Source organism: Notamacropus eugenii, chromosome 5, assembly GCF_028372415.1.
Source record: "Notamacropus eugenii isolate mMacEug1 chromosome 5, mMacEug1.pri_v2, whole genome shotgun sequence".
In the NCBI taxonomy this organism is placed as follows: Eukaryota; Metazoa; Chordata; class Mammalia; order Diprotodontia; family Macropodidae; genus Notamacropus; species Notamacropus eugenii.
In genome coordinates, this window is record NC_092876.1 from 58,815,061 (window position 1) to 58,837,583 (window position 22,523).

A 22,523-nucleotide genomic window follows, 5' to 3' on the forward strand; every position below is an offset into this window, starting at 1 on the left:
GTGCATATGTGCGCACGCGCATATGTGTGTGTGCTCGTGTGTGTGTGTGTGTGTGTGTGTGTGTGTTTTGTGGGGGAGACCCACCCAGAGGCAGAAGACCCCAGTTTTTAGAGTTCTGGCTCTCCCCCTTGTTATCAAGTTTAGCTGCTCTGAGACTTTTTCTCCTCTTCTGTTAAATGAATATAATGACTCCTGGTCCATCTACTTCTTGCAGTGGTTGTAAAGCATAAAATATTGTATGAACTGTTACACACACTTAGAAAGGACTTAGTGCTCTGCACTAGGTGGAAGCCTCCCAGCAAAAAGAGCGCCCCCAACTCCCTCAAAATTCGGGCTCACTCAGGAAGCAACATGGGCAAAGTCTGGAGCAAGAGGATCTCAAACAGCTTCTCACTTCCTCTCCTTCTAGAACCATCTAGAACCTTCTAGAACCCTTGATTTCCTTCAAAGCTCAGCTCAAGTATCACCTTTTCCAGGAAGCCTTTCCCTACCACTTCCCACTCCCAGCTACCAGTGCTGCCCTATCCCTCCAGATTATTTTACATTTATTCTGTATATATTTATATGTGTACATGTTACTTCCTCTGACAGAATGTAAACTCCTTGAGAACAGGAATTAGTTAATGTCTCTGGATCCCAGAAGGCTGAGTATGGTGCCCAGCACACGATCCTTTAGAAATGCTTGTTGACCAACTGCTATGTCTACAACCCTGAACAAGTCACTTGACCACCTGGCCCAGGGAATGTTGGCAGGTTCTTTCAGCTCAAAGTCCTAGATTTACATGTCGTAACTGCCTGATCTGGGCAACCTTCTCTTCATTCTCTCAGTTAGATCAAGGGATTTACTTTTCTCAAATATCTGTGGTAGCGCTCAGAGCTGACTGTCAAGAGCTGCTTCTTTGACCAGGATTATGCCATAAAACTGAAGATAATTTGCAAATATAACAAAACACAAAGAGAACTGCTTTGCTGGATATGCATTTAGTAAGTCGGTTCCTTTGAGGAAAGAGTAGGACTTGTCTGCCTTCTCCTCCCCGGAGAACGGAACATCTCTACCTTAGTGCTTGAGTTCCTGATCTTGGTGACCTTGGGTAACATGGAGGGAAGTGGTGCTTAACGCAATGCCTGACTCATAGATCAGGAAAAAGAAGCCTAGGGAAGTAGACTTGTATGTGATGGACTTATGGAATTTGGGACTTTTTGAATCTCAAGACCAGTGAGTGCCCTTTTAATAAGTGACAGACATATTTTGGTTCAGTATAAGGAAAAAAATTTCCTGATAACTACAGTTCTTTAAAATTTTGTGCCTTGGGAAGTAGCAGATTCTCTTCACTAAAGGTCTTGAAGCAGAGTGGATGGCTACTTGTTAGGATGTTATAGAAGGGTTTTTTACTAAGGTATGGATTAGATTATATGTGGAAAGAGTTTAGCTCAGAGTCAGCAAGGCTGGGTTCAAATTCTAGCTTTGACATTTACCAGATGTCTATGACCCTCCATTTTCTCCTCTGTAAAATTAAGATAATACTAACGATACTATCATTCACACAGGTCTGTTGTGAAGGAAGTACTTTGTAGACCTTCAAAGAGCTAAAGAAATGTCAATGATGATGATAAGAGGCAGTGCAATATGGGAGTGGAAAAGGCACTCAATGGTCCAAGAAGTCAAAAGTCTACCACATCCAAATTTACTTCCCTGGGCTTCGTTTCTCTTTTCTATAAAAAGGGGATGAAACTACTCAGCGGCCTAAACCTCACAGGCTTAATGTAACGAAAGCCCTCGTTAAACCTTCCAGTGCTACAGAAATTTGAATTGCTATTATGTCTATAGAGCCCCCAAACCCTGCCCTGCTGCTTCTGGAGGTATTCCATGGGCCCAACCTCTTGCCCTGCTCCCCAGCCCTTTCCAGAAGAGACAGGCAAGGTGAAAAGCTAAGGAAACCTGTCCCAGCCTACCTGACGGCAGCCAAGTGACAGTCGTAGTGGACGATGTTGAAGTGGGACACGGTGCTATAGCCCTGCTGCTTTCGGGGCTTATTCTCCAGCTCTTCCAGCGCCACCCGCTTAGTGAAGGTGTAAATGCCTAACACCTTTGCAGGCTGTAAAGGCAAAAGCAACTTAGCAGGGGGACCAGAGTCCTAACATCTATCCCAAGTCAGGACTGCAAAGGGCAGAGAGGAGCAGGAGCCAGCACCCGAGGTTCCCCTGGTGGAAGGAGGGACCTTGTTTAGACTGAAGAGAACTGGACACTGGTCTCTCCTGAGCACATAGCATATGATGAGGGAAGGTAGCACAGAACTGAATGGACACCTGAAGGACATCTACACTCAGGGAGAGGTCCTTCACACAGCAAGGACAGAAATAAACCTGAGCTGTCAAGGGAAGTTTTCACTCCATCTGTTTGAAAATCAGCCAAAAATACCTTCTTGGAATGATCTGCCCTCCAAAGCTACATGAACAATTCTGAAAGAGCCTTCAATACAGAGGGGCCAGGGGCAGAACAGCTTTCATCCCAGGGTGCTTGCCCTTAAGTCGGCTATGTTCCAAGTTGAAAACCCAATGCAGGCCACTTTTTAAGCCTCTCAGGTGAGTCCCTACTCTATTAGTGGCAAAGAAAGGTAAAGTGTTAAGTGAATAAAAAAATGGGGAGAGATTCTGATTGTCCTCCGAGGTCATCCCTAGATGGTAACATAAGTTTCCTTCAGGTCAGTAACTAGGGGGGCCAAATATACAGTCAATCTACAAGTCCTGAGACTGTGATCAGTATGAAGCAAAAGTGACCATCCCAGAAGGGGTATGGTCACTTCCAGCAACTGGAAGCACCAAGGCCAGTTTTCCAGATAAGCTGAAATGTCTTGTTGAATATACTCAAGCTACCTTTTGGAGTTCCTGTCCAACTAGCCCATCATAGTCCCAATGTCTAAGATCTTTGTGGCCATACCTGAAACTTGTAGCCCTCCCTGCAAATGCAGCAGGTGAGGCCTGGCTCTTCAATTAACTCCTCCATCTGCTTCAGCAGGGCCGTCTTGGTCACAACTTGACCCTTCTCATTTGTCTGCAGAAGGAATTTCAGTCAGGATTGAGAAAGTCAAAGGGAGTTTCCACCCAGCCTGAGAAAGCAGAGGAATGGAGATGTCCTCTGGCTGCTCCCACTTGCTGGTGGTATTACATGCAATCTCCAATGAGAGTAAAATGGACATGGTGCAAACAACCCCTGAGTGTGAAGCCTAGCCCTGCCACTTACAATTTTTGTGATCCCAGGCAAGTGACCTCGTACTTCTCTGAGTCTCAGTTTCCTCCTCTGTTACAAGAAGATAATATCTACACTACCTCCCACATGGGTTTGTTACAGGAGCTCAAATGAGCTAATGTTTGTAAAGTGCTTTATCAACCCTAAAGAGTTAGACTGAGATAAGAGTAGGGAATGGAAATTTGACCTGTGATTTCAGTGGGTTGGGGAAATATACAGTGAGAAAAATCTTCCTCCAGCGCAGGCTGGCACCTTCTCCACAACTTATCCTTTTGTCCTATAGAGCTGCCTGGGTCATTCCCTGAGAGAGCAGGTAAGTGACCTGCCCGAGGTCACAAAGCCAGCACATGTCAGAGACAGGACACACACTGATAAATGTAGAAGCCATGAGAGTGATGAGACCATAGTTAAAGCATAGGCCACCCCTGGTGTTCTACCCCTTCAGACAGAAATCCTATAGGCAAATAGAACACAAACCCTAGCCAAAAAAACACTCCCTTCCTCGTGCCAGGAGTTACCACTCACCTCCCTGCCCAAGCTTGGAGAATGGAGGAAGTATCTACCAGGGTCCCTAGCCTCAGGCCCACCCATGCCCTGCACCTGGAATGAGCTCAGGCCCCAGTTAAGTCGGGGAGACAGCCTACCTGGCCCATAAGCAACATGAGGAACAGTTGCAACAAGGAAAGAAGGGGCCAGTGGAAAGAGACCTGGATTTACAGTCAAGAAACCTGGGCTATTTTGAAGAAAACCCTATAAAGTCCCAAAGCAACACCCTAAGAGGCAGTAGAATATAGAGCAAAGATCACTGGTCTCAAGTCCTAAGACTCTGACACTTATTAGTTCCATGACTTTGGGCAAGTCCCTATTTCCTCATCTACAAGAGACTGACAGCAACACACCACCCACTTTCTAGGCTTGCTATGAGGAAAAAGCTTTGATGCTCTGAAGCTCTTTCCAAACCTGAGTGTCTGTAATTCTGCTAGTCACTGAGGTACTGGGTACCAAATGCAGGGCAGTAGCGCCAGGTATAGGAGACAGAACACTGGCTTTAGATCCAGAGCCCCAACTGTGCCTTCTAGCTCCCACACAAGTTTGCCCATAGCATTTCTGAGCCTTAGATCTGTAAAATGTGAGTAACACTTGCCCTATCTCAGCGTCGTTGCATAAACATGACGATGATGATAAAAGACACTTGGACTTGTTTTAAGGTTTTCAAAACACTCTACATACTCTTCCCAATACCCCCTGAGGTGCAGGTATGATCATCATTTGTTTGTTAGATGTGGACACCAAAGCCGCCCAAGTCTCGGCCACACAGCTGGCCTTGAGCCCAAGAGCTCCTTGTCCAACTACATGCTGCATCAACACAGAGTGGGACTGTGTTGAAGGGGTGGCGTGGCAGCATTACCGTCATGCCCAGCGTGCCCAAGGCCTTCTGTCTCATGGCCATGGCCATGCGCTTCTTCTCTGCCCGTGTCTCCTTTCGGGCGGCATCAATCTTCTTGTTCACCTCGGGGTGTTCTCGAAGTGCCTCCAACAAGTTCTCAGCCAGGGTCCCAATTCCCTCGTCGCTAGACACCTGCTCCAATTTGTGCAGGTTTGTAATGGAATCTGTACCAATTAGTACCTGCCACAAGGTCAGAGTGAGACATGCCTCTGGTTACAACGAGAAGACACTTTTTATACAAACTCCCAAAATTTTGAACACCAACGGAATGGTTCTGAGTTTATAGTTAACACACCCAGTACTGCCACTCCGAAATCTTTCAGAAATTAGGTAAAAACAATGGAACTGAATTCCTAGCCTGGTTCTTCTCCCTGCTACCTCTGGAGTCTTGGAAAGGTCACTTTCCTTAATGGGTCTTAGTTGCTTCCTTTGGAAAATGAGGGGACTATATTATCTCTAAGGTTCCAGTGTGGCTCTAAATCCTATGCTCATTATCAGACCCTCTGGTTCTCTCCTTAGAAGGACACAGAAAAATATCAAGAGATGGGAGTATCCATAAAAGATCAGCAAATCAGAAAATCGAACCAAGTAAGGAAAAATAAAAAGCATCAGGATGACCTAAGCTGAAGAAGAAAACACTGATCTTGCCAGTCATGTGAAAAAATTTCCCAATCACTAATAATTAGAGAAATACAAATTAAAATACCTCTAAGGTTCTACCACACACCCATCAGATTGATGAAGTTGACAAAAAAAGAAAATGACAAAGATTGTAAAGAGTGTAGGAAAACTAACAGATTGTTGCATTCTTGGCGGAGATGTGAACTGGCAGAACCATTTTGGAAAGTAATTTGGAATGATGCCCACAAAGTTACTCTACTGTGCATCCCTCTGACCCAGTGATACCACTAGTAGGTTTATACCTCAAAGAGAACAAACTAAGAGGAAAAGGATCTATGTGTACAAAAATATTTTTAACAGTCCTTTTTGAGGTGGCAAAAAAACTGGAAACTAAGTGGGTGCCCATCAATTGGGGAATGGGTAAACTATGGTATATAGATGGAATGGAATGGAATACTATTGCATCATAAGAAATGACAAACTGACAAGGAGTGAAGGAAGCAAAACCAGGAGAACAATTTATACCATAACAACATTATCAAGACAAATAATTGTGAAAGACTTAGGAACTTTGATCAGCACAATGACCAACCATGACTCCAAAGAAATGATGATGAACAATGCTATCTGTCTCTTAACAGAAGGATGATGGATTAAATATGCAGAATAAGATTCATGCTTTTGAATACGTTCAATGTGGGAACTTGTTCTGTTTGGTTGTACATATTTGTTATACGTGGTTCCCCCCCCCCCCACTTTTCTCAATTTATGTGGGGAAGGATGACGATGGGAGAAAATGTTTTTAAAAAGAGAAGAAACCTGAATGATTAAAAAACTGAATATATAAAATAGCATTTCTCACTGGAAATAAAGTGCTTTTTGACTTAAAAATATGTTGATGGAACCTATCAGTGCTGATCCTAGGAAGATGTAACACCCTTAGGATAAAAGAGCATGTGTAGGGAAAGGGCAGGAAGAAAATTTTGAAACAAAGTAAGCCCACACATTGTCTAATTCTGCGACAAAATGCGTGCTCGTATTAGGGATTTTGAATACTTGACTACTAGCAATGACATGTTATCATGAAAGCCCTATTAAAAGCATTAAATAATCAAAAAGCATTTATTAAGTGTTTATTATGTGCCAGGCATTATATTAGGTGCTGAGCTAAAGCCAGTAAACATGGATGTAAAGGCTAAGATAAAATAGCACATTCTAGTAGCTTGTGCTTTAGGCTAGGAATCAGGAGACTTCACTTCTAACCTCTGCTAAGCCACCATGTTTTCCTCAAGTAAGACGCTTAAGTCTATGTATCTCGATTTCCCCATTTACAAAACAGGGATTTTAAATAGCACAAAAATGGTCTTTGTGAAAAACACTTGGACCTCTTTGGAGGTAAGATGCTAGATAAATCAAATTTAATGCCCTCATTCTCTTCACTGAAGGTGAACAAAAGGAAATGGGTTTAAATTACAGCAGCAGTGATCTGGGTTCTAGATAATGAAGATTCAGCCACTGTTAAGTGTCTCACTAAGCTGCTTACCAGGATAGTAAGCACACTATGCCACACCAAGGGAGGGTGTGGAACTGTTTTCACCAAAGAAGCCTGTTCTGCAGATTTAGACCTGGACTGGTTTAGGTACAGGCCTATCTGCAGGCAGAGGGATGGACTAATTAGTTCTAAAATCAGCCATGTGCCCAAGGCCAGTCACAGTTTGTGCTGAGTTATGGACAGATGGAAAACAGTGGCAGCAAAGAGATCTGGGAGTCAGGCAGCATGCAGAAAGGTAAGGGACTGATTCTGAACAAAGCCTTCAGGCTGCCCAAGAGGACAAAAGGTGACCAGGCTCAAAAACACTGGCCACCAGGAGGTCTCCACGCTCAGTGCTGTGGAAAGAAGTGATGGTCACTCATTGGTCTTGCCAGTTCCACCCAGAGAGACCAAACAGCTACTTATCTCACTTTTAAGATTTTTAATATCCCTGGAGACATGGGCTGCCTGAAGAACTCAAGGCACTTTGTAAATTCTATCTCAGGGTTTCTTGGAAACACAGGGAAAATCTGGCTGACCTCTGCAGTCCTTTTCTGACCTGGAAATCTTATATTCTTCCTCACGGTGGTAACATACAAATCGTAGCAAGTTATGTCTTGAAACCTGAGGAAAGGAAAAGACTTGCTCCATGCCGCTCAGGGATTCAGCTGCAGAGCTGAGAAGGCTGGCTCCCGGGCTCCTTTTCTTTCTGGTACAAAAGGCAGAGAGCACTGGCTCCTCACCTGGGTGGAAGGGTGCTGAATGGCTAGCCCACGAAGAAGTCTTAAGATGAAGGGGAGGGCCGGGCGAGATAAAAACTTCTTCCAAATGTCAGCATCTAAACTGCAACACAAAAGGAGGTCCTCAGCAGCAATTCAGAAAAACTAATCCCCCAGATTCAGCAGGAATGTGCCTTCTCAGATGGGCTCAGCTTACTGATGGCCAGTTGACCTTGGCTGCCCAGAGGAACCCCACGGTCACTGCCCTGTCAGGCTGAGGAGGCTTTGGCTACACAAAAGCTCCCAGGAGGTCACACAGGTAATGTGCTCTGCCAAATTGAAGCAAGACACCAGTGACATCTTTAATTACTGCTGCTTTCACTCTTCCCTCTCCCCACAATAACGCTGGCAGCTTTGCCTTGGTTGGGATCATTTCCAGAAGACAGAGGTCCTGAACCTCTGCTTTAAGCTAAGTGTGGGATTCTCTGCAGAGGCAGGGACTAGGGGCTGGCTGTGCTGAGCTGCTCTCACTGGGTGAGAGAAGGGGACGGTGTGTGGGAAAGGAGAGCGCTGCAGAAAGAGAAGAAGGCAAGGAGGCCCCCGGGGAGTCGCCCTTACTTCTTGGCGCCAGGGATGTGCTTCTTCATGTAGTCCAGGGCGCTCTGTGTGACTCCCTTCTGGAGGATCAGGTCCTTTAGCTGGTGCCCGTTGCTATTGTTTTTAATGCCAGCAGCTATCTTGCAGAAACAGTCTAGGAAGACTTTGTCATCACCACTGTGATCCTCATCATACCTACAAGGGCAGAGAAAAGGGACAAGAACCAAAAATCTGCTATGAGTCTGAAGCCCAGAATCATCCATGCTGAAGCTGGAAGAGCCCTTGGGGAGAAGCTAGCTCAACCCCACCATCATACCAAGGAAAGTGAGGTCGGAGAAGAGAAGCAGCTTGCAGAGGGTGCCCAAGGGTCATCAGGGGAGCCCCCAGCCAGACAACATGTACACCACCCCCACCCCTGGACAGCTGGCTCAGGGGTTCTGGACAGAATTCTCTTCCATTACACAAGCACAGAGCAGCATACTTGTCAAAGTTGCAGTACGGCTTAAATCGGTCCACCAGGATCTGCATTTTCTCCATCTCTCCAAAGGACAAATATGGGATAATTCTCAACAAGCCCTGAAGGACACTGGGATTAGAGCGCACAAAAGTGCTATTGATCTGGTCCAGCAGCATCACCAGCTGGTCCTTGTCACCTGTCAGGAGAAGGTTGCCCTGAAACAACAACCAAGAGACACCCTGTCAACGGTGCAGGAAATACTGGTTTACTCCGCTCTTCCCAGGCAACGAGGCCTTTCCCAGTCCCTCCAGAGCTTGACTGGCCCCACAAGCAGTAACCTTTAACACCCCATTTCAGTGAAAATATCCTGCAGGAGGTCTCCAGATTAAAAGAATCCTAAACTCTCAGAGTTGGAAGGGTCTTTAGAAGTCCTCAAGTCTCATCTATACCTGAGCAGAAACCCCCTAGGACAGCCTTTACTTAAAAACTTCTTTCGATGAGGAACTCAGAACTCCAGCATGCGCCACACCTGGACAGTAATGTTTATAAAAGAACAGTAGAATCCACCTGAAGCAGCACTTCTAAATTCTCCAATATTTTCAAAGGTCTGGATGCATCACTCTAACATGAGCCAAGGAAAATGTGGCATCCCTGAGCATTAACTCTAAGGACTGAGACACAGACAGGGAGGACAAAACTTCAGGAAGATAAAGGAGAAACCTAGTGGCTGTTGAGCAAAGTGACAGTATTAGAAGTTTGGGTTCCCCTAAAATAAAGGGATTCAGAGCTGACCTGAACCAGTTCAACTCTATGCAGTAGGGCGGTGGTCATCGAGCTCAGGTAGATCCCAGGAAGTAGATGATGACTTAGAAAACCACAAATTGCCATTATCTATGTTGTAATGCATTTTTATTTATTTTGTTAAACATTTCTCAACGTCTTTTGAATCTGGTTCAGACAGCACTTCCTGTAAGGCTGAGTTTGGAGCAGACTTTGCCTGAGTCCTGCCATGTCACTTACAAAGCGAAACACAGCAAGTGTTCAAACGGTACTTGTGGGCTGACCAGGCCCTCCCCCAGCTCTCACCTTGTCCTCACTCAGGGGCTCAGCATTTGATTCATCCAGAATGATCTCCATGATACTAAGCACCTGCTCCGCCACAGCTGCCCCTCCACTGTCCTTGCTTTCCTGCTCTGCCACCAGGGCCTGGGGAAAGATGATTCCATTGTTTGGGGGATAAAACCAGAGGCTCTTTATCCCGCCATGCTATCAAACCCAACCTCTCCTTGCTGCCCCTCAATAGGCCCATTCACAGCATCTCAGAGTTGGAAGGGATCACAAAGATCATCTAATATAAATGGTACGAAAATAAAAATTCCCTTGACAAATGGCTAGTCTCTGCCTAAAGCCCCCTAATGAGAGGGACCCCACCCCTTCCCTGAGGCAGCCCATTCCATGTTTGGACAGCTCTAATTGTTAACACAGCTTTAATCTTACACTGAGCCTAAATATGCCTCTCTGCAACTTTCAATCTAGTTCTGCCCTTTGGGGCCAAGTGGAACAAATCTAATCCTTCTTCCAAAGAGCACTCCTTCAAATATTTGAAAACAGTCACCATTTCTCTCTCCTGCTAAATGTTCTCTTCCTCAGGTCCACTCTCAGGGCTCTAATGCACAGGAGGGGGTAAGGAGAGGGAAGAATTAAAGTAGGATTGGGGGAGTTGACTTCGGCGACCCTTTCTTAAGCATTATGAAAGAAAGCAAAATCATATCCTGGTGATTATGTTTCTAGAAGTTTAAGCCAGCTTAAGGTTTAGGGCTACATAGCTAGCTATCCTCTCATCTTGTTTTTGTGTAAATTCAGGAAGAGGATAATGTGGTGCCACAGGGAGGAGAAAGTCCTGTTCCTTCAATCTAAAGAGATAATACAAAATAGCTGGAAGATGGACTGCATTATTTCTAGAAGGCTACTTCAGAGATGGAGTGAATGACCTAAGTCACAAAGTAGACCTAACAAATCAATTTAGGCTGTTTCTTGCCAGTCTCCCCAGAGAGCTGAAAAGCTAGCAGAGAGGGAATTCCATGGTTCCCTCACACCCATCCCAGGCTTCAAAGGCTTTATATATATAACTCCCAGTCTCATCTTTTTACCAAATTAAGAGTGCCCAGCATGACATTCAAAGTGTTCATCTCAAGCTTGACCAGCTGCTGCCGATTCACTTTCACCTTCACACAGTAACTGAACAGTTTAAGCAGTACCTGCCAAGAAAAACCAGGTAAATTCTACAACAACTGAAAATAGAGATATCCTAGCAATGGTGAGTTGCTAAGCTGTATCAAGCTGAACTGGTCTTAGAAAGTAGTAATGGTAAGTCATGCTCAAAATAACTATAAAATCCATCAAATACGTGGAGTCAATTTAACAAAGCACACTCAATGCCTGTGAAGATATGATTATAAAAATGCTGCTTAAAGAAATATTAAAAAAAAAACTATAAAAGGAGCTAATTCAGTGCTCATGGATAGGCCTTGCTAACATAACAAAAATGACGATTTTAACAAAATTAATCTAATAATTGTACTAATCACACTACCAAGGAGATAATCTACAATGCTAGAAGAAACAATAACAAAATTCAGTTGAAGGAACAAAAGATTTAGAATAATAAGAAAATGCTGAAAAATGCATAAACAAATAGAGGAAATCTCAAATTATATTATAAAGTAGTTATTAGCTTTATTTTTGCTAAAAAATAGAAAAGTAGGTCAATGCTAAAGATCAGACAAATAAAAACAGAAATAATAGAACTCAATAATTCAGCATTGAATCAATTAAAAAACAAAATTACCTAGGGAAAAACTCCCTATTTGATTAAAAAAAAAAATGATGGGAAAATTAGAAAGCAGTTCAATCGAAATTAGATTTAAATGAACATCTTACACCAGATGCCACAATATATTAAAAAAATACAATCTGAATATTAAAGACCATAATGTTAATTTAAAAAAATTAGGAGAAAAACAGATCATGTATCTTTTATAGCTTTGGCTGAGGGGTGAATTCTTAACCAAATAAAGGACAGAGATGATTACAAAAAATAAAATGAATATGACATGAAATACATGAACAAAATTAATGCAACTAAGAAAAGAAGGAAAGCAATGAACTGGTGAAACAAATTTCCAATATGATCCTGACATCCAACATATATAGGCAATTAAAAGAAATACATATGACCAAAAACCATTCCCTAATAGATATAGTCAAAGTACAGCAAAAAATAATTTTCAAAAGAACTAAAAATTATCAATAGTGATACAAAACATGCCAATCAGTAATAAGAGAAATGCAAATCAAACAACTCTGAGGTTTCACTTCACATCTAGCAAATTGAGAAATGTGGATGGCAAAACAAAATTTATTTTAATAAATAATAAAATTTTATCTAACAAAGAAAAAAACCCAAAGAAAAAAAGAAGTAGATGCTTAATCACGGCCCCAAAGCTGAATCAAAGTGGCCAGACACCATCAGTTCTTTCCCTCTTAATAAAATATTTTCTAAGTGTTGGGAGTAGGGAGACAGAAGGGGGAGGAGTTATAATAGGATGACTGAGAACCCAAGCCAGGTTACAGTTCTGCTAAAGGGCTGGCTTCTCCATGGATCAGGGGCATCCCCTCTATTTCAGCAGTCAACTGCAAGGGAACCTAACCATCAATGAACATAACCCTAAGATGTGACTGCTTTGAAAAATGCGTTTATCAGCTTCAACAGCACTGTGGAAATGATGAGTTTTAACTCATGACCTTTGGCGCTCCCTAAATTACAGAGGGAGAAGCAAAGGGATCCAAAGACTTCTTTGCAATCATTATGTGCCTTGGGTCAAACTTCAGTATTTTGCTCAGCCTTGTTTTAATATGTTACTTGTTCTCTTATCTCTGTTTGTGAGGCTCTTGAAATTCTCAAAATCCAATGAAACAAATAATAATGGAATGGCTGGGTAAATGTTCAAACTATAATCCTAGAGGAGAAAAATAAAAAGGTTATATTATAACAGTCCTAAAAAAAACAACTTAAGTAAAATTATCAGTTGGAGAAAAAATAAGTAAACAGTTACTTCATAGCAGCGGTCAAGAGAAGTCATTATGATGATTCCTTAGTAAGACATCACTTTCCTTATGCCTAAAGGTATGAGCGAAACAAGGTGGAAAACATTTCAGGAAACTGTATGGGCCAAAGTCGTCTTCCTCAGTTCACCTTTGTAGACAGGGATTAGTGACGTTATGCTGCCCTCTGGAGCTAAGCTCAATTACTGTCATATGCCACTTTTCAGAGTCAAAAGGGTACCTTAGCTCTTACTTGCCCACTCACCGTCAGAAGATGTCGGCCCTGTTTGAAATCCTTGATCCCAGCCAGTCTGTTGAGCATGCAATCCAAGCCCCCACACTGGGCCATCACACCAGCCATCTTATATACTTCTTCCTCATCCTCTTCTTCATCTAAAGAGAAGGTACCCATGTGGTGGTGAGGAAGAGCAGGAATGAAGACATCCCTTAATTAGGCTCACAGATATTTTCATTACCTACAACCCTGCCTCCTAATAAACAGAAAATTACTCCAAGGGGCCTAGAAGGGATATTATATTCACCTGTTACGTTTCATCCCCCATAGGAGAAATTTAGGCCAGAGTTATCAGAGTGAAGTCTTCCGACTCTAATCTATGTTAGTCCTCTGCTCAAAACCCTTTGTGATTCCCCATAAACAAGAGAAAAGCTCAGCCTGGCATAGGAGGCCTCCCACAATCTGGGTGTAACCTGATTTTCGAGGCTTCTATTTCAAACTATTCTCCTTCATGCTTAGTCAAATTGCACTATTAGGTGTTTCCTGATCTCATCCTGCCTTCTCCCACTACTCTGCATTTGTGGAGGCTGCCCTGGTGCACTCTCTCCTTGTTACTATGGGCTGAAATTCTACTCATTCCAGAAATATTTCAAGGTATTATTCTATAAAGCCTTCCCTAATTCTAATTCTTCCAGGTGAAAAGTGAGTCCCCTCTAACCCTCTTCAAACTTCCTGGCAGCTTGCTGGAACAGAGGATAGAGCACTGGATATAGAGTCAAGAAGATCTGAGTTCAAATTCTGCCTCAGACATTTACTAGCCAGGTGACCCTGGGTAAGTCATTTAACTTCTGTTTGCCTCCATTTCCTCATCTGTACCTTGAAGGGTCGTTATGAAAAATCAAGCAAGATGATGACTATAAAGTGCAAAGCATGGTATAGGCACTTAGTAAGCAACTGATAAATATTTACTTCCTTCCTTCCTTGAACATTTTGCCTGGCTCTCACTGATCTGCCTTTCTCACCTTCTACAATGAGTCTTGCTAATTTCTATTCATGGTGCATTCCTCTCCTCAATCAGACTGAGCTCCGAGGGGAGGGCAAGGACTCATCATTTTTCATCTCTGCATTACTGTTGCCTAGCATAGGAGCTTGCATATAGTACACTTCACTATATGTACCCTGAACTGATGATAAAACGAGCATCATTACTCAGTTAGCAAGCATTATTAAGTACCTACTACACACCAGGCACTGTGCTAAATGCTGGGGATACAAAGAAAGACAAAAGACAGTCCTTGCCCTCAAGGAGCTCCCAATCTAATGGGGGAGACCTCCAACCAACAGCTGTGTACAAACAACACAGAAGACAAAAAAACTGAAGAAAATCAACAGAAGGAAGGCACAACCATTCCTGAGAAGGAAGAAAGGCTTCTTCTCTGCATTAGCAAACAAAAAAATGGATGAGAGTTCAGTCCATGGCATCTCACCACCTCTCTGACACATCTGGGACAGAATGAGACTGGCTACAACTATAAAGTCAGTTTCTCCTGAGTTATAGAGAAAGAAAACACTCCAAATAAAGAAAACCCTCCAAATTCTTAGAAAAATTCTCTAGGGCAGAAGGATTTTCAACAAGTGGAGACCCTGTTTCTTAGCTGCAAACCCCAGATCACTTGGAATAGTGCTTCCTGAGACAATGATACCTGTGGTGGAATCCAAGGACTCAATGAATTCTTCGGTGGCATCACCCAACAAGCCCCTCATGCGGTAGATGATTCTCATGGGTTCTCCCTGAGTAGAGAAAGTGGAAAAACTTCATTCACTTCCATGACAAGTTCAATTAGACCCCCTGATCTCATTCTCAATGGTAAGTCCTGTTGAATCTTAAGATCTAGACTCTAAAGACAGGATGGAGGATCATGTCTGCCTTGAGGAAAGCCTTTCCATTTTGTTGTGACGAGTTAAGAGTCAAACACAAAACGCCACAAACCTTACTACCCAGACACCAGAGTCTGAATCACCACAAAATGTAAGCCCCTTTGAAAGTACTGTCCTCTAGGTATTATATATGCAGAGAGATATAGGTATACCCCACACGATATTGCCTGAGTTATGTCATTTTACAATGTCATTAATAATTATGGCCCAAACCCAACACCACTAGAGAGACCAGATTCCTTAATATATGTATATTGGATGGTTAGTGATAAACCAAGCTACTGTCTGAGCCTGAATGATATTAATTCCTTTGTGTATGTATAAACATTAATTTTATAGACCAGTCCATTTAAATAATAAATGAGAACCCATTCTATAGTTTTTTCATGGAACCAGTGAATGTTCGGTGGGAAGCAGCATGTTTGGCACAGTGGATAAAATGTTGGATTTGAAGTCAAGAATCAAATCCCCATCTCTGATGCATATTATACTGTGGCCATAGGTAAGTCACTGGACTCTCTAAGCCTCAGTTTCCTCATCTGTAAAACGGAGAAAATAATACCTGTATCATCTACCTAACAGAATTGCTGGAAGGCTCAAATGAGAATATGCACACATACACACACAAACATATACGCAAATATGCATGAATATATATGTACATATGTATGTATATCTTTGTGTATGTGTATATATACATCTCTGTAAACTTTAAGGTTCTATGTAAATGGTAGTTATTACTACTATCCTCATGTATACATATAGCTATATGGATACACACATATGCATGTATATATAGGTACATGTGTGTGCATATGCCTGCAGCAAAATGGAGTTTTTCAGTTTTTCCTCTTACAATGAAATACCACATCAATGATCAGTCTCAGAGAGCAGCTGTTTCATGTAAAAAGTGATCTAGAACTTCCCTGAAAATTCAGCTCACCCATTTCTTTCAGGGAGAGGGCAGACCCCTGAAGCAAAAGTAAGAACTACCCAAGGAAGTATATAAGAGGAGAGGCTAATCAGAAGAAAGAGCTTTTTAATTAAAGACAAACATTCATAAGTAATCACAGACAGGAAAAGAAAACGGTAAGTCCATCCGTTGCCTAAAGAGGGAACAGGGGCTCTAACCACAGTTTCACAACAGGCAAGGGTTTAACTCTTTAGCCCCTTTCCTGCCCAGGTTTTGCAACAAAGTGTCAGACTCAAACTTTCAGAAAATCACAGGACTTTCTGAGGCAGCTATAGGAATGAGGAACTGAGAAAGAGAGACCCTGGTAGAAAGCCCCCTGGAGCCTAATGTAGACCAAGCAGTGCTTAACATCACCTGAAATACTCAAGCCCAAAGGAAGGCCTCAGGGAAAGGTGCTCAAAGGCCTGCAATGAGCACTACAGGAAACCTAGAAAAATAGTAACACCAAAAGCCCAAGAAAGCAAGGGGAAGAAGAGCAGCTCTGAGGCAGTGGTTAGAAGCCTACAGAATAGCAAGGGGACTTGAAACCACAGTCCAGAAACCTGGCTAACAAAAGCAAAGCAGAGGAAAGCTGCTCCATGACAGTAATGTCCTACAAGTCTGGTATTTCCCATCTCAGCCAGGCAGGCAAAACTGAGTGCAAAGGTCACAGTGGTGCTTGGGAGAAGGTGGACAAGGGGTAGGAGTGGAGGTGACTGCAAAAGAAGGAACAGAGCAGGGAGAAACACAGGACAGAAAATGAGATCAAAGAAAGAGACGGGAGAAGGAATGAAGGGAAAGGGACAGACAAAGGAGCAAAGAGAAAGGAAAGGACAGCATGGAAATATTCTCATACTGCTGAAAACAAAAGAACAGAATTACAGGGACTCCAGAGAAGATCCAGGCACTGCTTTCCTTTCCCCACACCAATGCAGGAAGTGCCTGTTTGGTCTTGTGAAATGGGGGTGTCATTGCCTGATGCAGCACAATGTTCCAGGGATTAGTCACTGTCCCAGAAAATGCTAAGGATTAACTTCTGCAAAAACATTTCAATCTGAAGAGGAGGAGGCAGAAAAGTGTGCATGGTCACAGGGCTCACTGTTGCAGACAGCGCAGGCCAGGCTTCCAAATCCTCACGGACGCCACGCTAGAGGAGGCTTCGGCCTCACGTCTCCAGTAAAGACCTCTAATCTCCTGAAGCTCTTATACCTCTACTAGTTTGCAGCTAATTTCCTCAAAAGTAGGACAAGATGACTGGTTTCCACCCCACCAAGCCCAAGCTGGAGAGCTGTAGCTCTGAAAGTGCTGATACAAGCACCACAGGCTGAGTAAGAAAGCAAAAACAGACCTCATTTGTGGGGCACCAGACCTTCTTATAAACTTCTACCACAGGAAGATCCAAGCTGATAATTTTATTGTTCACCAGGAGCTGAAAGGAAAAGTAAATGGCCTGTTACTCCTAATGATTTCCAAGTAAGTTACAAACAGATAAGACTCATCACACCATGGAGGTGAGACCCTGAAAAGGAAAGCAAACAAGCTATTTCTGGTAAGGGCATAATGCTTTCACACTTCTGACCCTAAATTAACTTAGAGATAAGCAAGTGAAGTAAGCAGATCTCCTTCCACCATCTTTCTCCTTTAAGCAATGAGGGCTCCTCTGGACCCTTGTAGCTTGACAGGGATTATCCCTTGTAACTGTTGCTGTTTCCCACTCAGCCTGATGTCTTTCTTTTCTTGGCCTCATTAAAGGGGCCATGCCCTGGCTACTTTTAAACAGGCCTATTTAATGAATGGGTGTTGCCTCACCCAAAGTGAGTGCCTGCAAAGACCTGGGCCTGAAGGGCCCAAGGTCTCCCAGTGCATCCTGGGTCATCTCCAGTCATCCTAATGAATATCTGGTCACTGGATTCAGATGGCTCTGGAGGAGAAGTGAAGCTGGTGACCTGCACAGCCCTCCCTCACTCAAAACAAAGTCAAGTGTAAGTCATGTCATCATTTTCCTGATGGCGTGGTCTTCTTTAGCAACGAAGGACAAACACAATCCTTTAAGCAATGTGATTACAGTCAGACCAAAAAGGTCTTCCCACCAGAGACAGCAAATTCATAACTAAGTACATCTCCATGGCGACTGGAGAGAACACTCAGAGTAGTGTTTCTCAACCACTAGTCTGAAACAAATTTCTACTTATATGTAAACTTTTTCCTTACTTCTTAAAAGCTATAAACTTTAAAGGTGCCTCCTGTCTCTCGAGGACCACGGTGAGAGTTTACCACTTGATGGTAGAGTTCAGGTTGGAAACACCAACATAAAGCATTGCAATGACTACAGTTTCCGTAAGTGTGTAGCCCTGCCAGGACTCCTGTGCGCTCACCTCCATCCCACTATCATCTTCCAGCAGGGCCACCAGATCGCAGTCCTGGCAGATCTTGTTCTTGATGTCCCTCATGAGAGGTCCAATCCCCGGCTCATTGCTGCTGTAAGGGTTGCCAGGCATGCGACCCTGTAAGAAATCTTCCTGCTGGGGATCCTTCTCAAGAGTCACAAAGAACTCCGTTACTTCATTCTCCTCCTAAGGAACAAAGATGATGACAGGGTCAGGGAAGCCTACAAGGACTCACCTCCAAGTATGCTAGCAAGCTGCCTTGGAGTCGGGTCTGACACAGGGAGCACCCTTACTGAACTCATGGCCCAGGGGTACAACAAAAATACACCCTTAGAGGTGGGGTATAGAGAACTGCCATGTGTATCTGAAAGGAACCAACTAACAAGGTTTTGGCAGCTACAGAGCTATGCCTCTGATGAAAAGGATCAACTAAGGTTAGGTGCAGTGGAGCCACAAGGAGGTAACAATAACCCTGTCTACATGATGTGAATGGAGTTATGGAAGAAAGCTAGAGCAGATGACCCAGAGAATTCCCCACATTCTTTCTTCATGCACTGGTCCAACAACCTTCTAGGCTAGAAGTTCCACTAAATTCCAGAAGGACTTCTCAATATTAAATATTAAAATCCCTCCTGTGTCTAGTAAAGCACATCTGACACCCAATGGCCCTTCCTTCAGAGAACTACTGCGATGCTAAAATGAGGTTCTTCATTATTCTTGGCCAATAGAAGAATACCTTTGGCTCACATAGAGGCCTCTGCTCCTTTACTCTCTCTGATTCCTACAAACATTCTTCTATTTTCTCCCATCCCCATGCCCCCACCCTTCATGCTAGCACCCTCTGTCTCTTCTCCCTGTTCACATCTGGACTCTTAGAACAAGCCGTCTAGACTCGCTGCCTCTACTTCCCTTTCCAATCATTTCTGTCTCTGGCTGGCTTCCAAGCCCACCACTCAATGAAAACACCTCTCTGCAAGGTCACCAACGGTGTCTTTCCTGCTAACTCCAACAGCCTTTTCTCAGTCCTCACCCTTCTGAACTCTCTCCAGCATCTGCCATCCCTGCTGCTTCTCTCTGGATACTCTTCTCTCCACTGTTCTGCTGTGATTCACTTCTTGTCTCATTCTTTAAGAGGAGGTGTGCTCTAGAGCTCTCTCCTCTTAACTCTCTACACTCTCTCTCTTTATGAGCTCATTAGATTCCACTGGTCCAAATACCATGTCTCTGGAGATGACTCTCAAATTTACATAGCCAGTCCTCTTCTCACTTGAGAGTCCCACATCTCCAAATGTCCACTAAACATCTCCCCCTGAATGCTCCATATATTCATATCTCAAACATAAGACCTAAACAAAACTCATTAGCTTTTCCCTAAACCCAAGTCTTTTCAGGTAACTGCCCTCTTTCAGTTGTGGTTACCACCATTCTTCCAGTAACCTAAGTCCACATCCTTGATTCATTCTCCCCTTTTCACTCTCACTAATAATAATCTTAATTGCCAAGTCTTCCAGTCTGTAACATCTGTATCTGTGCCCTCCTTTGCACTCACACCACAAGCACCCTAATTCAAGTATTCAACACCTCTCACCTAAAATATGACAATGACTTCCTACTTATTCTCTCCCCTCTTTAGTCCTCCTCAGAGCTGTCGAACTGATGTTCCTAAACCAGGGGGTGGGGAACCTGCGGCCTTGACACCACATGTGGCCCTACAGGTTCTCAAGTGCTGCCCTTTGACTGAATCTAAACTTCACAGAACAAATCCCTTTCATAAAAGGGTTTGTTCTGTAAAACTTGGACGCAGTCCAAAGGTCGCATCCAAGGACCTAGAAGGCTACATGTGACCTCGAGGCTGCAAACTCCCCACCCTTGTCTAAAGTATAGATCTGAGCATGTCATTCTCCTGCTCAAGTAGCTTCAGAGGCTCTCCATCTCTTGTAGGATCAAACACAAGCTCCTCTGTGTGGCATGGCAGACCTTGGGTGTATGTAGGACCCCCCTCAGTCATACTCAGCTGCCTGCCATTTGCCACATGTGCAGCACCCCCACCCTTTGCACAGGTTCTCCCCCATGTCCCTCAGCTCCACCTCCATCAGAGGGCCTGGCTTCCTTCAGGCTCTGCTCACATGCCACCTGCTCCAAGACCCTTCTAGAGCCCCTCAGTTGTTGGTAACCCCTAGATCATTTTACACTTATTCGGTGCACATTCTGCACTTCCCTAAGTCTATGCTCCTCCCCACAACAGAATGCTTTTTGAGAAGAACAGATATTTTTCTGTTTCTGCTTTTGTATCCCTAGAGCCTGGAACAGGGCCTGGAGCCCAGGAAGTGCTGTATTGACATACCTCAGTTTGGGGAAAATGCAAACACAAAAGTGAAGAAGAAAAAAGGACAAATGTGGAGACTCCTTCATATAGACCCCTCCAGGTCTGCTTTCAGAACCTCTTGAGTGGAGGGATACTAGCAGATCTGGGCCTTTAAAGACTAATATCTGTAATTAATACGAGGAATTTTCCTGGGGAGGGAGGGAGGGGAGGGAAGTAATACACAGAGTTTCACATTATTGCCAATTTGTTCACATTAAAATTAAGAGAAGAATGGATTTGTTGCCATTTTATGTCATAGATCCTAAATGATAACTAAATGGAGACTCTTGGGTAGCCATAAGGCCATCTCCCACCCTTCTCACCTCCAACTTTCCCCCCCTTGCTGCCAAAGTGCTCTGCATGAGGCCTCTGAGGAGCAGTCACTCACTTACAGGATAGATGATGCTGCAGAGCCTCTCAAAGATGAAGACAGGAGTCCGATAGTCATCCAGATTGTAACGCTTGGCTGTTTCAATGCACACTGCCATGAAGGCCTTTGTTTCTGATTCTGTGCCTGCCAGAATCAAAAGGACCAGTCAGTTGGGAAGGAGCTTCCCTCAGAGTCTTCCTGCAACATCCCAAGCCACTAAATCTAAAGGAACTGATGCGAGAAGTGGCCTAACTTGTTATTCACAGCACAGGCTGAAAGGTTACTAGACACACTTTACAGTCCCAAGGTCACACAAGGATAAGATCTTGGGTACCGGTAACATTATGAGATTCAAATGGAAGGATTTAGCTGAAAAGATCTCAAACTAGTTCAACACAAGAGTCCCAACTTAACTGATGGAATGTAAGAAAAGTCTAACTCCAGGCTTGAAAGTTGACAACTTCAAGAGCTGGTACTATCTGCAAAAAGGAATTTCTCTCTTCGAACTTTGGGGAACTGAAGACACTCTCCTTGATTCCACCAGGCTGACAATGCCCTAACCTCTCAGACCTTACATAAGACTTGGTTTTCTGCCTTTTGATGACCACGTAACACATATGATGACTACCTATGGCAATACCCTATGTACCAACTAGGCTGCAAACTCCTTCAGATCTAATAGAAAGCTGGTATCTCTTTCAGTGTTCCCTTCATACAGTGCTCCAGACATGCAGGCCCTGACCTCCATCTCTGTGGAACTTGGAATATCCTGCCCACGCTAACACAGTGAGCCAACAAAGAGGGAAGGGGGCTCTCCAGGCCTCAGGGCAGCTCTACCTGTGGTCATGTCCTCCAGCATCTCCAGCAACATATCCTGGGTCTCATCAATCAGCTTGGTCCTCTGCACAACCAGCTTGCGCAGACATAGGTAACCATTTAAAACAGTGCCCACCAGGCGGCTTTTGAAGTGCCGCTTAATGGACTCCACTTCAACAAAGGAAGAAAGGAGACCTGTAAGACACAGCAAACAGCTGTAGGAAGCCTGGTGGACAAAATGACTCAACATTTCAAAGACAGCATCAAAGAGAAACTTAAGACCTCAATCCTGCTCTTGTTGCAGAGGATAAGGTATGAGACAGGAAGCCAACACCCGTAACTCACAGAAACTGAGGTTATTTGGGCTCTAAATAAATATTTCTATTCCAGTACTAAAAGATGCCCTTTAGAAGAGGTGGGCAGTTAGTTATACCTGTGAGGCTCTTGAGAGCATAACCCTGTTGTAAGTCAGTGCTCAGCGTAGCCTCCTCCAGGGCCAGCAAACGGGCTATTTCCTAGAAAGGACAACAGGAATGGTCAGTGCAACATCGGAACAAATGTTACCAGCACGCCCCTTATCTGAGGTCTACAGTGCCAACTCAAGACACTTACATCAACATCTAGAACTCAGCTTTTACTGATCTAAGAGGGTTAACCTCTTCATCTCACTACCCCTGAAAGGTCCCGTCCAGAACCTAGGGACAGTTAATGGAACTTTGAAGCCAATGCTCTATGAG

At 43.8% G+C, this 22,523-nt stretch overlaps 1 protein-coding gene across 4 annotated transcripts in view; it reads right to left on the reverse strand.

Moving 5' to 3' along the window:
- UBR4 (ubiquitin protein ligase E3 component n-recognin 4) overlaps positions 1-22,523 on the reverse strand; it is a 142,563-nt gene that overhangs the window by 17,833 nt on the left and 102,207 nt on the right. For all 4 annotated transcript variants that reach the window (XM_072609096.1, XM_072609097.1, XM_072609095.1 and 1 more), the window contains 15 exons: positions 22,220-22,301; positions 21,808-21,981; positions 20,993-21,114; positions 18,224-18,421; positions 17,197-17,277; positions 14,662-14,749; positions 12,989-13,116; positions 10,770-10,877; positions 9,706-9,825; positions 8,644-8,834; positions 8,184-8,357; positions 7,590-7,689; positions 4,656-4,874; positions 2,939-3,052; positions 1,954-2,096 (listed from right to left, as the gene is read on the reverse strand). In XM_072609096.1, the coding sequence (XP_072465197.1) occupies positions 1,954-2,096; positions 2,939-3,052; positions 4,656-4,874; positions 7,590-7,689; positions 8,184-8,357; positions 8,644-8,834; positions 9,706-9,825; positions 10,770-10,877; positions 12,989-13,116; positions 14,662-14,749; positions 17,197-17,277; positions 18,224-18,421; positions 20,993-21,114; positions 21,808-21,981; positions 22,220-22,301 (2,042 nt within the window). The remainder of the gene's footprint in view (positions 1-1,953; positions 2,097-2,938; positions 3,053-4,655; positions 4,875-7,589; positions 7,690-8,183; positions 8,358-8,643; positions 8,835-9,705; positions 9,826-10,769; positions 10,878-12,988; positions 13,117-14,661; positions 14,750-17,196; positions 17,278-18,223; positions 18,422-20,992; positions 21,115-21,807; positions 21,982-22,219; positions 22,302-22,523) is intronic.